General features: G+C 44.2%; 1 protein-coding gene across 1 annotated transcript in view; it reads left to right on the top strand.

Moving 5' to 3' along the window:
- LOC112116424 (E3 ubiquitin-protein ligase UHRF2) overlaps nt 1-16807 on the top strand; it is a 191476-nt gene that overhangs the window by 121943 nt on the left and 52726 nt on the right. The window contains exons 6-8 of the mRNA XM_029914317.1: nt 5011-5197; nt 10077-10200; nt 10582-10689. Coding sequence (XP_029770177.1) covers nt 5011-5197; nt 10077-10200; nt 10582-10689 — 419 coding nt within the window. The remainder of the gene's footprint in view (nt 1-5010; nt 5198-10076; nt 10201-10581; nt 10690-16807) is intronic.

The following is a 16807-nucleotide window of genomic DNA, read 5'->3' as shown; positions in this document are numbered from 1 at the left end:
GGAGCCCGGCCACCTGCAGGAGACCGACGACCCGATACAAGGACCTGCGCATTGGTCCTTCTGGACTCCTTGGGCCTACCACCAGGCACAAGGAGCTCCCCTATCGGCCTCCCGCTCTGGCCGTTCGGAGCCTAGGGCCCCAGAGTCCACCATCTCCCGCCCTCCTCCAAGGGACGTGGAGGCTCCAGTGCCCGCACCTGCAGAGGCCCTGGATCTGGGGGCAGGGGACGCCCATCACCAGGAACACATGGAGCAGGATCAACCATTGGACCCCTTGCCACCGGGGGTATCCTCCTCGTCCTCTCCTGATGAGGCCGTAGCGGGCACTTCTACCACCGGGCCACCTCCGATAGACCTTCGGGCCCATCAGGACCTGCTGCGGCGCATGGCTCGCAATCTGGACCTCCAGGTGGAGGAGATTGCGGAGGTCCATGACCCAATAGTGCAGATCATTTCTGCGGATGCTCCATCCAGGGTGGCATTGCCGCTGGTCCGCACCATCCAGGCCAACGCCACCACTATCTGGCAGACCCCGGCCTCTATTCCGCCCACGGCCAGAGGGGTGGAGAGAAAGTACTTCGTGCCTTCCCGGGAGCATGAGTATCTGTACACTCACCCCCAACCGTGCTCACTGGTGGTGTCATCAGTGAATGCACGGGAGCGCCATGGCCAGCAGGCTGCTGCGCCCAAATCGAAGGACGCTAAGCGCTTCGATTTGTTCGGACGCAAGGTGTATTCTGCTGGCGGACTGCAATTGCGGGCAGCGAACCAGCAGGCGCTCCTCAGCCGCTACGGCTTCAATATGTGGTCCTCGATGGGGAAATTTAAAGAACTGGTCCCCCAGGACTCGAGGGAAGAGTTCGGGGCCTTGGTAGAGGAGGGCAAGCGGGTGGCATGCACCTCCCTACAGGCATCCCTGGATATAGCGGACTCGGCCGCTAGGACACTGGCTTCCGGGATAGCAATGCGCCGAATCTCCTGGCTCCAGGTGTCGGGCTTGCCACCGGAACTGCAGCAGACCCTGCAGGACCTACCGTTCGAGGGTCAGGGCCTCTTCTCAGAGAAAACAGACTCGAGGCTCCAAAACCTCAAAGACTCCCGGACAATGATGCGCTCCCTGGGGATGCATGTCCCAGGGCCTCAGCGCAGACCCTTCAGGCCCCAACCTCAGCGGTTCTACCCTCCCCCGCCTCGTCCTAGACAGGACTTTGCTAGGAGGCGGGGTCGAGGCGGTAGGCGAAGGTCGACCGGCCCTCAACCCGGTCAGAACCAGGGCCAGTCTAGGCCACCTTCAGGGCCTAGACAAGCCTTTTGAAGGTGCGGTCGAGGACGGCACCACGACCGGTACCCAGGATCCGACTCCCCCTTTCCGGGATCGCCTCTCCCGCTTCCACCGTGCTTGGTCCCGTATAACCTCGGACCGTTGGGTCCTTCGCACGGTGGAAAGGGGATACGCCCTCCAGTTTTCCTCGCCCCCCCCCTCCCACTCCCCCTCCCCGTCCCTCTTCAGGGACCCTTCTCACGAGCAACTCCTTACACAGGAGGTTTTTGGGCTCCTCGCTATGGGGGCCATAGAGGAGGTTCCATCGGAGCTAAGGGGCAGGGGGTTTTACTCCCGCTACTTCCTGATACCCAAGTCAAAAGGGGGTCTAAGGCCCATCTTAGACTTGCGCGGACTCAACAAATTCATAGTAAAGTTGAGGTTCCGCATGGTGTCATTGGGGACCATCATCCCTTCACTGGATCCTGGAGACTGGTTCGCCGCCCTCGACATGAAGGACGCTTATTTCCACATAGCGATTTATCCGCCTCACAGGCGCTTCCTGCGGTTTGTAGTAAACAGGGTGCACTACCAATTCGCAGTCCTTCCCTTCGGCTTGTCCTCGGCTCCCAGGGTCTTCACAAAGTGTCTGGCAGTCGTCGCGGCCTTCCTTCGTCGACAAGGGATACAGCTGTTCCCGTACCTGGACGACTGGCTGGTACGCGGCCACACCAGAGACCAAGTGCAGGCCCATGTCCACATAGTGACACGCACTTTCCACGAGCTGGGCATTCTACTCAACAGAGAGAAGTCCACTCTAGTGCCAACTCAGAGAATAGAGTTCATTGGAGCAATCCTGGACTCCAGACATGCCCGAGCCATCCTGCCAGACAGCCGCTTTCAGGCCATTTCAAGCGTCATTCAAGGTCTCAGGGCCTTTCCAACTACCACCATAAGGACGTGCCTTGCCCTCTTGGGCCACATGGCCTCGTGCACCTACGTAACCAGGCACGCCAGGCTGCGACTTCGCCCATTGCAGACTTGGGTGTCATCGGTTTACCGTCCTCACCGAGACGACCTGAGCATAGTGGTCACGGTTCCGCCCGCAGTCTTGGCCTCCCTCGCATGGTGGACGGACCGCACAGCGGTCTGTGCAGGAGTGCCTTTTCACGCCCCACAGCCCTCCCTCCACCTAGTTACGGACGCTTCATCTCTAGGATGGGGCGCTCACCTGGGGGAGCATCATACCCAAGGCCTGTGGTCGACGTCCCAACTAGCCCTGCACATCAACGTCCGAGAGCTGATGGCAGTGCGCCTGGCTTGTCAGGCTTTCCTCAACTTCCTACAGGGCCGTTGCGTGCTGATTCTCACCGACAACTCCACGGCCATGTTTTACATCAACAAGCAAGGCGGAGCCCGCTCATCTCCCCTATGCCAAGAAGCCATTCGCCTGTGGGACTTTTGCATCGCCCACTCGATACATCTCACGGCGTCATTCCTGCCTGGAGTCCAGAATACGCTGGCGGACCGTCTCAGCAGGTCCTTCCAGATGCACGAGTGGTCGATTCGCCCGGACATCATTTATTCCGTCTTCCAAAGGTGGGGGTTTCCCCAGATCGACCTGTTCGCGTCTCGGGCCAACAGGAAGTGCCAGGCATTCTGCTCCCTACACGGGCGAGCCCAGGGCTCTCGGTCGGACGCCTTCCTCATGGCATGGAAAGACCATCTGTTCTACGCCTTTCCCCCATTCCCGCTGGTCCACAGGGTACTGCTCAAGATCCGCAGGGACCATGCACGGGTAATTCTAGTCGCTCCCGCTTGGCCGAGACAGCACTGGTACACCACACTTCTGGAGCTGTCACTACAGAGACCGATCACGCTTCCCTTGACTCCGGATCTCATCTCTCAGGACCACGGCCGGCTGCGTCACCCCGACCTGCAGTCGCTCCACCTCACGGCGTGGATGCTTCATGGTTGAGTCGCTCAGAGCGGCAATGCTCGCAGGCCGTCCAACAGGTCCTGCTGGGAAGTAGAAAGCCCTCTACGCGCACCACTTATTTAGCCAAGTGGAAGAGGTTCTCCTGCTGGTGTGAGCAACGAGCTACGTCTCCCTCGCAGGCTCCTATCCCCTTGATACTGGAGTACCTCCTGTCCCTAAGACAGCAAGGCTTGGCGACATCCTCAATTAGGGTTCACCTCGCCGCTATTTCCGCTTTCCACCCAGGAGAACTCACGTCCTCGGTCTTCTCTAACCCGATGGTCGTTAGATTCCTCAAGGGCTTAGACCGGCTATACCCACAGCAACGACAGCCGGTTCCAACGTGGGACCTCAACCTCGTACTCTCTAGGCTCACAGGGCCTCCGTTTGAACCATTGGCTACCTGCTCGCTCCTGTACTTATCTTGGAAGACAGCCTTCCTGGTAGCCATCACCTCAGCACGGCGCGTCTCCGAACTCAGGGCGCTCACATCCGAGCCCCCATACACGGTGTTCCATAAGGACAAGGTGCAGCTTCGCCCCCATCCTGCCTTTCTTCCAAAGGTGGTGTCACCTTTCCACGTGAACCAGGATATATTCCTCCCGGTCTTCCATCCCAAACCGCACGCTACTCGTCAGGACCAGCGTTTACATTCGTTGGACGTTCGCAGGGCCCTGGCTTTCTATATTGACCGTACAAAGTCGTTTAGGAAGACGACGCAACTCTTCGTTGCGGTAGCCGACCGGATGAAGGGCTCACCGGTCTCTTCACAATGCCTGTCCTCCTGGATCACGTCCTGCATTCGTGCTTGTTACGACCTGGCTGGTGTTCCGACGCCACGCATCACCGCTCATTCCACGAGGGCTCAGGCCTCCTCGACTGCCTTCCTGGCTCAAGTACCGCTCCAGGACATTTGTAGAGCTGCAGTGTGGTCATCGGTCCACACATTTACTACCCACTATGCGCTGGTGCAACAATCCAGAGACGATGCTGCTTTCGGGTCAGCGATTCTGCACACAGCAATGTCTCACTCCGACCCCGCCACCTAGGTGGGGCTTGGGAGTCACCTAACTGGAATGGATATGAGCAAGCACTCGAAGAAGAAAAGACGGTTACTCACCGTTGTAACTGTTGTTCTTCGAGATGTGTTGCTCATATCCATTCCAAACCCGCCCCCCTTCCCCACTGTCGGAGTAGCCGGCAAGAAGGAACTGAGGGGGCGCTGGGTCGGCTGGGGTATATATCCAGCGCCATAACGGCGCCACTCCAGGGGGCTCCACAGCCGACCCACCGGGTGTTGCTAGGGTAAAAATCTTCCGACGATCGTGCACGCGGCGCGCACACACCTAACTGGAATGGATATGAGCAACACATCTCGAAGAACAACAGTTACAACGGTGAGTAACCGTCTTTTTTTGCTTTTTCATCACCAGGATGATGGCAAGGGGATTGAGAAGATTTTGTGCCTGGGCTGGTAAATGATAATGACTATTTTGCAAGTCTTTAATACAAGACTACAAATTGACTTGACATTAATATTTTAGATGTAACATTATTGTATATGTAGTTTTGTAAATAAATGGTTTTCAATAACTACCATTATGCCTGATCTTTTTATTTATTTATTTTTAAACAGAGACCATAGGCAAGTTCCTGCACTCACAGCATTACTGTACATTTTCCCCCTCACCTTTCCCCTCCCCATAATGGCATATTTATGAATCTGAAATCACTTCTCTGAGGCTTAACTTTTTCTACTTTATCTTCACAGGAAAGAGTGGCCCTGAGTGCAAGCACTGTAGGGCAGACCCAGATACGGAATGTCGCTTTTGCTCCTGCTATTTGTGTGGTGGAAAACAGGATGCTCACATGCAACTTCTGTGCGATGAATGTAATATGGCCTACCATATATACTGCCTGAATCCACCTTTAAGCAAGATACCAGAAGATGAGGACTGGTAAATATAAAAGGATGATACTTTATGCAAAATACTGTTCTATAAAATGTGCCTTTACTATTTGAGAGGGAGGGATAGCTCAGTGGTTTGTGCATTGGCCTGCTAAACCCAGGGTTGTGAGTTCAGTCCTTGAGGGGGCCACTTAGGGATCTGGGGCAAAAATCAGTACTTGGTACTGCTAGTGAAGGCAAGGGGCTGGACTTGAATGACCTTTCGGGGTCCCTTCCAGTTCTATGAGATAGGTATATCTCCACATATGTGATCAGGTGCCTCAGAAGGGTTTTCAGTATTTTTTTTTTTTTCACTCTTCCAACATGCAGTTCTTTAGAGGTGTCAACAGCAAATGAGAGACCGAAGCTGTTGAGTAATGCCAAATCAATGCCTAAAGAGAGAGACCCCAAGAAATTAGATTTTTTTTTTGCAGAAATATATGCTCTTTTGCTTCTTTGTAGATGTGTATCTCAAACTACTAACATATCTGGGATTTTGTCATCCTTTATTGACAAGTTTCCCTCAGAACAAAAATTGGCGCTCAAAAGAACTCTGAAGGTCAGCTCTTAGCAAAGCATTCTCTCCAGGCTATCTTAGAAATTTCAGCGACACCATCTCATTCAGTATTCACTGCAGTAACTATCAGATGTTCTTCAGGGATACCTAAATAGGTCCAAGCCACTATGAGAATCTGCCTTTTTGAAGGTTCAGATCCTTTTAGTTCAAAAACTAATGAATATGTTTGCTCACTTAAAGGACTCCAGAGCAGTACATTAGTCTCTTGGACTACATGTGTAATAACAGAGAGAGCCCTTCGGGTTCTAAAAGCAACCCCAATAAAGACTGAAACAAAGACATATCAGTATTCCAGTGACTCTCCTTTTCTGCCAAACCCAGAAGAAGAGAGATTTTTTTCTCTCTGTCAACTCCATTTCTTCCTTGAACAAGCAGCAGGCTTGATGAGCATTTTGGGAGCCCCAACGTAACACTAAGAGTCCTACCTAGTGTTTCTTCAGTTTGGCAACCATCTATCCCTATTCTTCCAGCCTTGAACTGAGTATTATTTCATACTTTTAGGCCCAGGAGGTAATTTCCACAGGATATGGAATTCAGTTCAAGTCCTTCCCACACCCTACTCACCTTCCATGTCCTCCTTCATGGACTTTTTTCATGAGAGACTCTTGAGAGAGGAAGTTCTTCAAGAGTATAAAGGCACCGGTTTGGTGCCAATGTTAGAGGGCAGTCCGTTTCCACTCAAAGATTAAGTGGATAAGAGAGCATACATATAGGATATTGAATGGCAGGCCTAAAACCCTATAGGGAGGATAGGGCTCATTCTATTAGAGCTAAGGTACCTTGCTCAGGCGTCCTTAGGAACATTGCCGTACTGGAGAATTGCAAAGACACCACCTGGAACTCCATTCATGTCTTAGTAAAACATCAATCCTTGGACTTGGACAGTGCATATATGATGCCAATTTTGGCCAAGTATTGCAATCCCTATTCAATTAGGACTCCTCAGACCCTCTACTAGTCTTACGGAGACTGCCTCTTAGTCACCAGAAGTGGGATCCACACTGACAATACATAAAGAAGAAAAACAAGTTATTCACCTTGTCAGTAACTAGTTTTTCAGTATGGTTTGGGTGTGTGGATCCTGCCTTCCTCTGCTCTACTCTGGAGTCCTATGAATATTTGGAACTCTGGACTGATGGGAACTGAGTGGCAGTTGAGACTACTAGGCCATATATTCCCTCAGGTGGGACATCTAGGGCATATTTACAGCTCCCCAGACACTCCTGGCCAAAAGATTCTGAACTTATACCCAAGAAGTGGGATCCACATGTATTAAAATCTAGAAGAACCATAGTGACTGATGAGGTATATAACATTTCTTTTTATTTTAAAATTTAACTTTGTTTTGTTTGCACTATAGGCATATGCGTTCTGAGTTTTATTCATGAAGGTAGATGAACTGTTCTGGCCAGGGAAGCCAGTGCGATGGAATGGCAGAGCTATGGCCTTGCTTCTTGTCCACTTCTCGTAGGTTATGTAGCGTTGCTAATCCTATGTGGTCCTTGCACTCACTTTGATGCAAAGGACTTCAATTCTGCAATGTAATGCCGCTGCACAGAAATGTAAAAGCGTGTCTCCTTTTCTCTTCCTGCCTTGCATACTAATATAGGTTCATGGCAGAGTTTGACCCTTAGTTGAATACCAGATATTTGTTTGTTTTAAAAGTGGGAAATTGTCCATTTTAAATTTTAATAATTTAAACTTGGCAGCCCCCAGTTCTACCCCACAGTTTGGGAAATACTGATAAGGCATTTTCATACAGATCAGAACCAGTCTATTTATATGCTAAACAGTATTTAATATTCCATACAAAGCTCAGTTAAGGGAACATTAACATTGCTTGGTTAAGCAGTCTTAAAGCAGGAAATGCCATAGTTAAAGCTGCATGCACACTTCCAAATTTACCTTATTGTGAATATGCATTATTCCACAGTCCTTTTTATTGCATACTACTTTTCAAATAATAGAATATAACTTTATACAGTTTTTGCGATAAACTTAGATACGGATGGCTAACTCTATTTTTTTCATTCCTTACTTACACTAATTTCACTGTCCTAGTGAAGTACCTTTATTGACTTAGTGTGAAATACTGGCCCCATTTAATAGGAGTCTTGCCATTGACTTCAATTCTGCCAGAATTTCACCCTTAAACTTCTTGTATTAGTGTCTGTCACCATCCATGAACTCTTTACATTTTATTTTTTAACCAGCAGCACAACCTGTCTTGTGTGAAATTCAAGGAATAAGTCAATTGACTAAGAAATTAAGTGTTCACACAAACATAGCACAACCTTTTTAAGCTGCTCACTGTAAAAATTTAGCGAAAAATGCAGTACAAAATGTATTGTACATGCCCAGCATGAGATGTCAGAAGACTCCTAACTAGGTCAAATCCAAACCCATTTTCCATGGAACACTTGAACGTATTTCTGATTAAGGGTCTTGATCCTGCAAGGTGCTGAGCACTCTAGCCCTGGTGCAGCAAAGCACTTCAACATTTGGTTAGCTTTAAGCAAATGAGTAGTCCTACTGCCTAATTTCAGCAATTTCCAGCTCAATGGGACTGCTCATGCTTAAGTACTGTGCTTTGGATCAGGGCCAGAGTGCTCAGCATATTACTAGATCTTGCCCAAGGAGAAGTATTTCAATGTCAAATGTGTAAAACTTTCAAATCCTTGCTCTCTTGCTGTATGATCTTGGGAAATAAACTTACCTTCTTTGTACCTCAGTCAGTATATATGTGACACTTCCTGGGGTTACCCAGGGTTGTGAGGCATCTCACTACCACCTGCCATTAGAGTGAGGACGCTTTGTCTGTGCCTGCCAAGGTCAGCTCCCTCGCAAGCATTCTCCTCTCAGACTCGGCAGGCTCTGCTGTCCTTCTGCAAGTTGGCCACAGGCTCTCCCCCAGGCCCTCTGAGCATCTCTCTAGAGTGTCCAGCCCCAATCCGTTGAGTACTCACACAATTCCCAGATCCTCTGTTCCCAAAGAAGCAGTATACTTCTGCTTACCAGCTTCACCTGAGATCACCACTGCACACAGCAGTTAGATAAGTTTATAGTAAAAACAAGAAGTATATTTAACAAAATACAAAGATTCAAATGATAACAAGTAGAGATATTTGGGAACAACTGGTTACATGTAAAATGAAATTATAACCTGCTTTCTAGAGTTAACTAACAAGACATTTTCCTAGCTAATGAAGTTTAGCTTACCAAAGTCTTTCTCCCAGCGTTTAACAGCCAGCTTGGCTGTGACCCTCTCTTCATAAGACAAGCACACTGTCAGCTTGTCCCTTAGGTGAAGGAGGTAGACTCTTTCTCTTTACCTCCAGTTATAGTTCCAACATTCCTTTGTCTTTGTTCATAATCAGAAACCCACCCCTCACCCCCCATTACTTGTTTTTCCTGTGGAGAACCTCCTTGTAGTTTTCACAATTTCTTGATTAGCATTTTGCTCAGTCTGTAAATAGACAACCATTGTGAAGTACACAATACTCAATTTACCTATACCCAGACAGATGTGTCTCCTGCCTGAAAGCAACTTACTTCCTGATGACAGGCCTAATTCACAGGCATTAAGAACATAATTTTCACTATATGTACACAACTTCTTGCATATTATCCATACATACATTTCTCAATGATTATGATGACCAATATGACACAGGCTTTCAGCAGAGACCTTAAATGTCACCATTTGGCAAACTATTATGTAGATACCAGATCCAGGGGATCCCAGTAACTCTTATGCACTCTTATGCCCTCTGCCAGTTGGCATAAAGAGGTTCCTGTTTCACAACATAATAGGTTTGTTATAATATGTACTTCATAAGTATGTTGTGAGTTTTTCTTACAGTGTGGTTCATAGAAAAGTGACAATGGCAGCTTCTTATTTTTGTTGTTTTTATAGCCAGCCATGCAGAACTCACACAGGATAAGTGTAATCTGGCTCATACCTCACTGTTCAGCCAACCTCAAGGTCAAAATCAGATCCTTCAGTTACACCTGTATATCCATATTGAAGACAATGAGATTGCACAAATTTGAATTGGAGGTGGAATTAGGAGTTACTTTTTAGTTAGAACTCTGCTTTAATATATTCTTTAAGTATTTTGAGAATTTAGGATGAAAAGTACAGTATAAGTGCAAAGCATTATTATTATCATCATCATCAGTTATATTACACTGGAATTTTTTGAGGTTGGCAAAACCTTGAAAATATGGATTAATCAACATGGTTCTGGCTACAGTAAATATGTTGCCATTAGGTTAATCAATTTTAAAATCTGTCAAAACTTTTTTTAAGGTACTGTCCTTCCTGCAAAAATGATTCTAATGAAGTTGTAAAGGCTGGGGAAAAGCTCAAACAGAGTAAAAAGAAAGCAAAGATGCCATCTGCCAGTACTGAGAGTCAGCGAGACTGGGGCAAGGTAAAGTGTATTTCAAGAATAAATATAACTCTGTGTGTGTGTGAGATATCTGTGACTATACATATAAATTAACTGTGCAAAGTTGAGTACTAAATTACACATCATGCAATCTTCAGTGGAATTGCACAGTGTGTAAACCAATGCTGAATTTTGCCCATTGTCTCCAAAAGTTAAAACAGTAGAAATCCTTTTTTTTTTTAAATTGACTAGAGACAAGGATTATAAATAAAATAATAAATAACAATTAGAATTTACATAAAATTTATTGAAAAAATGTATTTAAAACATTTTTATTATAATAGAAATCCATATGTCTGCATCAACTTTGAAAGGAAACTTAAATATAATAAAATTAGTTTCTTCTCTCTGATATGTTGGTAGGGTATGGCTTGTGTTGGTCGTACTAAGGAATGCACTATTGTTCCTTCTAACCACTATGGACCTATACCTGGCGTTCCTGTTGGAACAACCTGGAAATTCAGAGTTCAGGTATGTTGCTTTAGTATTCTCTATTGGGTATAGGTTGGGTACAAGAATGGTTTTGGTATTGATTGCTGTCATTTTCACTAGAATAAAGAACAGTGGGCACATTTAACAGTTCATTCTGGTTTTAGAGCTACTACTGTTTGTAGTGATCAATAGTATACTTAAAATGGAGGAATACCGCTGGAATTGGTAATACCTCCAAAACTAGAATGAACTTTTGAAATGCACCCACTGTAATTAGGTCTCATCTTCAGTCTTTGATATCAAGATCCTGAATGGAACACTCAGTGTGCTATCGGATTAGACTTTAGAAAATGTTTAATGGCTTTACCACAAAGTGGCACAAATCTTTCTCAGGTGAGACATAACTGATACCAGTACCTTCAATTGTTTCCTCTTTTCCCCTGCCTCGTCTGACATTGAGAAATACTGTGACTAATCAACATAATTGATTTTTGTTTTTCTAGTTAGGGAAGTAGTCATTTTTTATTTTCAAAACTGGCTAATTCTTTTTCTCCTGCTTTGACTCTACTGATTTGGACAGAAATAATAATTCTATCCAATCCATCTTAATAGAGGATAACTCCTTTTTTGAGGGTGGAGGAGCTGGTTTGGAGAATGAAGACATCTGAAAGCCCCTCCTTCTGGCATGTTTGCTGACCTAATTGTCCTCCCATTATCTCTTCCTCCAAAGAGGAGACCAGATATTTCCTTTTCTACGTTTAATGAAGTTGTTTAGCAAGGGGTACTTTTTTACTTATGGAAAACAAGTTTCCCTTTGTATTTTTTAGAGGAATTTTATATTTTGGAATGGTATGTGGGTCTTGGGGAAAATTTCCATGGCATCAGAAATTTTCTCTTGTGCTTATCACTTAGCAGCAATGTTCTCGTTTCCTCACCTACTCACTCAGCCAGTAGTTTAGCTGCTTCCTACTTATCTGCAGAACAGATTAAGGATGCTCTCGGTGGTTCAGCAAAGCGAGTTTGACACCGGACACTAGCCTATCTTCCTTTTTAGAATCACCATTTTGCTTCTAGAACTTGCTAGCTTTGTATTTTTGCTAGAAGGTTGTTTGGAATCTCATGGGAGATGGAAATATAGTAGTTGGGAACCGAGATTATGGTCCTTCCAGAGTCTCTGAAAACCAACCAAAGGATGAACTTGAGTTCCAGCTCCAATTTCCCAGGTTGCAGAGATCAGTCAAATTGTTCTCCAAAGTTAGGTCTAGCGCTCTGGTGCTAATTAAAATAAAATAAAAATCAGATAAAAGCAGTTATTCTCCTTGAAGGAATCCCATTGCCACAAAGGGAAGAATGCGTAAATCTGATAAGAAAGTAGCTCCTAAAACTCAGAAACACAAGCATTCATCTTAAATGTTGACCTTCTCAGAGGATTTGTAAACTCTTCAGAACATACTGTCTGCATATGTGTTTTTACAGCGACTGGTGTTACTGTAATACAAATAATAATGAGGAAGGATCTGTATTCAAACTGTAGGAAGGGCTCTTTTCCTTTAGAAGCCTTTGAGATGATACTGCAATAGATGGTTAACTTCATAGGTTTTACTCCTTAATATTTGAGTGCCTAATCTGTTAAAGCAAGATCTTCTGCATCATGTAGACGCATTCCACTTAGCTGCATGGATTTGAAAAGATATAACAACAAAAATCTACTTTGTCCAAGTGATAAACATCCTGTTACTTTCCAATAACTAATTTAGGACTATAGAATATACCAAAATCTGGGAAAAATTCAGTGCATGGAGCGGAACAAAAATGCTTAAAGTTAAATCATCCAATATTGCCCTAATCCTGTATTTCTTGTAGGATGGATTTTAGCTAGAACTACTGAAGGTGCTTTGCAAACATGCTTCTACTGTTCCCCGGTATTCTAGGAGTGGACAAGACAAAGTTGAGCTCTTCACATCCCTATTGTGAGACATTTCTCGGAGTTTCAAATCTTTTTAACCCAAAAGCCTGTTGGCGACTGAATTTGGTTCTAGACTCGTACAAAATCACAGTTTGAGCATATACAGTGTGTAAGAGAGCCTATTGTCTCGAGTTTCCTTTTAGACGATATTTAGACAATATGCTTTTAATTAGTGAAATATATACCTTTTATGTACAGCCACAACCCTGGAAAATTCTAGGCACCAAGACTAGGGATTTATCCTAAATACAAATTATCTACCTTTAATTATTCACTGTACAGGCAAGTAAAGTGTTTGTTTTGTAAAAAGAAGAATAAAACCAGGGTAACATAACCTACTTTCTTGGTGGAGTCAGGGATCTTTTGCCCTGATATTTCATTCCATCGCACTGGATTTTATACTGATGTCAATAGAATTACACCAGCATAAAACTAATGTAAGAGGGTTAAATCAAGCCCTAGATGTTAAAGGTAGGTCTTGAAGACAAGCCCTTATGCCACATTTAGGAACAGGATCTGTTTTATAAATTCTATCCAAAAAAAAAAAAAAGAACTTACTATTGAGAATGTAATTTTCATAGATTCCAAGGGCAGAAGGGACCATTGTGATAATCTAATTTGATCTCCTGTATAACACAGGCCACATAACCTCCCCAAAATAATTCCTAGAGGATATCATTTAGAAAAACATCCAATCTTGATTTAAAAATTGTTTATGATGGAGAATCCACTACACCCCTTGATAAATTGTTCTTATGGTTAATAACTATCACCATGTCTGAATTTGTCTAGCTTCAACTTTCAACCATTGGATTGTGTCATACCTTTCTCTGCTAGATTGAAGAGCCAGTTATTAAATATTTGTTCCCCATGTAGATATTTATAGACTGGAATCAAGTCACCCCTTAACCTTCTGTTTGTTAAGCTTAACTAGATTGAGCTCATGGAATCTGTCACCATACAGCATGTTTTCTAATCTTCTAATCCTTCTCATGGCTCTTCTCTGAACCTTCTCCAGTTTATCAACATCCTCCTTGAATTGTGGACACCAGAGCTGCACACTATAGTACAGCAACATTCTCCCAGTGCCAAAAATAGAGATGTAATATCCTCTCTACTGCTATTCAAGATTCCTCTGTTTATGCATCCCAGGATCACATTAGCTCTTTTGGCCACTGTGTCACACTGGGAGCTCCTGTTCAACTGATTTTCCCCCATGGCCCCCAAATCTTTTTCAGAGTCACTGCTTCCCAAGATGAAGTCCCATCCTGTCAGTATGGTCTGCATTCTTTGTTCCAAGATGTACATATTTACATTTAGCTGTGTTAAAATGCATATTGTTTGCTTGCACCCGGTTTACCAAGCAATCCAGATCTCTCTGACTCAGTCATTTGTCCGCTTCATTATTTACCACTCCCCCAATTTTGTGTCATCTGCAAACATTATCAGTGATGATTTGTTTTTTTCCTAGGTCATTGATGAAACACACCCACTCAATGATGATTCCCTGTTTACAGTTTTGAGCCCTATCAGTTAGCCAATTTTTAATCCATTTAATGTGTGCCATGTTAATTTTAAATTCTAGTTTTTTAAATCAAAATATTACGCAGTACCAAGTTCAAACACCTTGCAGAAATCTAAGTATATTACATCAACCCTATTACCTTCATCAACCAAACCTGTAATCTCATAAAAAAATTAATTCAAGCTATTTACCGTTTACTTGTATATTCCCTGAAAATTCATTCAGTACTCTGTGTAACCTGTTAGTTTAGGAAGGATTCACTGTATTATTCATAATAAAGAGGTTGAATTCCTTTTTAAGGGCAAAAGTCAACCTTAACTATGCAGTTGTGACAATTCCTTTGTGGTAGCAGTGAGGCAGGTGAATGCCAGTTTAGTTCTACAGACCCTTCCTGACTGTGATACTGAGGTGAGCTGTACCATAGATACAGCCATCTGAGAATGACAAAGTTAAGTAATTTCTGTTTCGTCTAAAATTACGCTATGGCTCTGCATTTCTATGTATTTTTCACAAAAATACTTGTTGTGTTTGAGTAACCCCTTAAAACTTTTGTGAGAAAAAGTGTAATTTCCATTATAGTATGTTTTGTGATATTTTGACGGACTGTCATCATGTCATTTTCAAAACACATATTTATGAAGAGAATGAAAGTAAGTGGTTCAAAGTGCAATTGTATTCTGAAAAGCTGATCTATAAAAATGGAATTGCAGAGTTCTGTGTTTAATATCTCTTGTTGATTTCCAGATCAAATATTCTCAGGTTATAAATAAAAAGACAACTTTTCTAAGAATCAGTTCCGCAAATTCAAGTTGTGATCTGAGAGTCGTGTTGTATTCTTTCTGGCTTACCCATCGTCAACAGTAATGAAAATTATGCATTTGGAATTTCGTTAACAATCTGTTCATGGCACACAAACCAGAATAGACCCCCAGATAATTCTCTACAGCTGTTTACTAATGGAATAAAAAGTAGTATAAAATTTTTTGTCAGTAAGTCATGCAGATGAGACTTAGAACACAAACACAGGGAGCAGTATATTCAGTAAGATGGTATCATTTGTACATAGTCACTTTAACTATATCCGCACATTAATATTTTAAATTGTTTCATACTTATTTTGTTTGTTTTTTAAATTCTGAAGTCTTTTCCTCTCTCTCTCTCTTCCTCTCCCCCCCCCCCCCCCTCCAATCTGACTTGAGTGCTCTCCATCCTGATACATGGGCTCCTGATAATGGATTCTTAAGAATTCAGGGCCAGCATTTTTCTCACTTTCTTCCTTTTCTTAGTTTCTCATGCAACAAACTCCTTAAGGTTCTTAAAAGATGCTACTAGTACATGTACATACATGTGTGTACATATATACACACACACACTGCTATTACTGTCACTTCTGTAAGGTTTTCAGATCTCTGGCTTGGGAAGAAGGTGACTTCATATCACTACTGGACCCAAGTTCTCCAGCATCAGAAGGGCCATTTTTAGGAGTATCACTTGCCAGAGGCATTAGTCCCACCCAATTTTTTTAAGAGACAGCGGCCTGTGGAAATGTTGCTCTGTAGTCTGGGAATGGGAGAAAGAAAATGGAGGAAAGATGAGAGAAATAATGAAGGAAAGGATGTTTAATTGGGAAAGAAGAGAAGAGAGAAGAAAACTTTAGTGAAGGAATAAAAATAATAATAGAAGTCAGTGAGTGTACTAGAGGGGAAAAGAAGCCACAATAGGAGAATCAGAAAAGGAAAACTGTCAGAGATGAAAGCATGAAAATGTACATTGTAGAAAAGTTGGTCTGAGGGAAAACACAGACTGTGAGAGATTGAGGAAAAGAGACAGAGATTGAAAGAAAAAGGTGGGAGTGAAGAAAAAGAGAACAAAAAAAACAAGGCGCTTACAGTAAGTTAATTTATCATTAGAATTGGCACAGATAATGAAACTAATAGTTAAGGCTACTTGACACTTTCCATTACAAGACACTGTTTTCAGTTGGTTATAACTTTTGTCAATCTTAAAGCCTTGGAGTTGTTACTTTCCAAGTTGGGTATTTAAAAAAAAAAAAAAAAAAAAAAATCAAAGTTTCAGCTAAAATGGTTCTGACCATTTCTCAGAACAAGAGTTTTTCCGACTATTTAAAAAACAATAACGCTTACCATTTGGTTGAGGAACTCTAGTGCCTCCATGCTTCGAAGCAGGGACTTAAACTCTGGTGGAGAGGAGGAAGGTTTACCTTTGTTTCAGGGATGTGCCCTTTGGGATTCTGTAGTAGTGTGAGTCGGGGCTCTACCCTCCGAGGCGGGAGGGGAGCCACGCCGACTCACTGCAGACGTGCTCAATAGCCGGTTGCTCAGGAATCAGGCTCTCTGGTGTAGGGGCTGAGGAAAACACCAGTACAGGAGCCCAGACCCTCTGGAGCAGGGGCTGGGTACACACAACCGTACAGGAGCCCAGGCCCTCTGGAGCAGGGGCTGGGCAAACACAACAGTACAGGAGCCCAGGCCCTCTGGAGCAGGGGCTGGGTACACACAACAGTACAGGAGCCCAGGCCCTCTGGAGCAGGGGCTGGGCAAACAGCAGAGTCTTCGCTCAAGCCCTCTGGGGCAGGGGTTGAGCCGACAAGCAGTTAAAGGGGCCCAGGCCCTGGGTCAGGGCGGGGCACAAACAGTCTTTGCTCA

The sequence above is a fragment of the Terrapene carolina genome, unplaced genomic scaffold (assembly GCF_002925995.2).
Source record: "Terrapene carolina triunguis isolate 2854851 unplaced genomic scaffold, T_m_triunguis-2.0 Scaffold35022, whole genome shotgun sequence".
NCBI lineage: Eukaryota > Metazoa > Chordata > Testudines > Emydidae > Terrapene > Terrapene triunguis.
The sequence above is the reverse complement of the archived record's forward strand: the minus strand, read 5'-3'. Positions and strand labels throughout refer to the sequence as shown.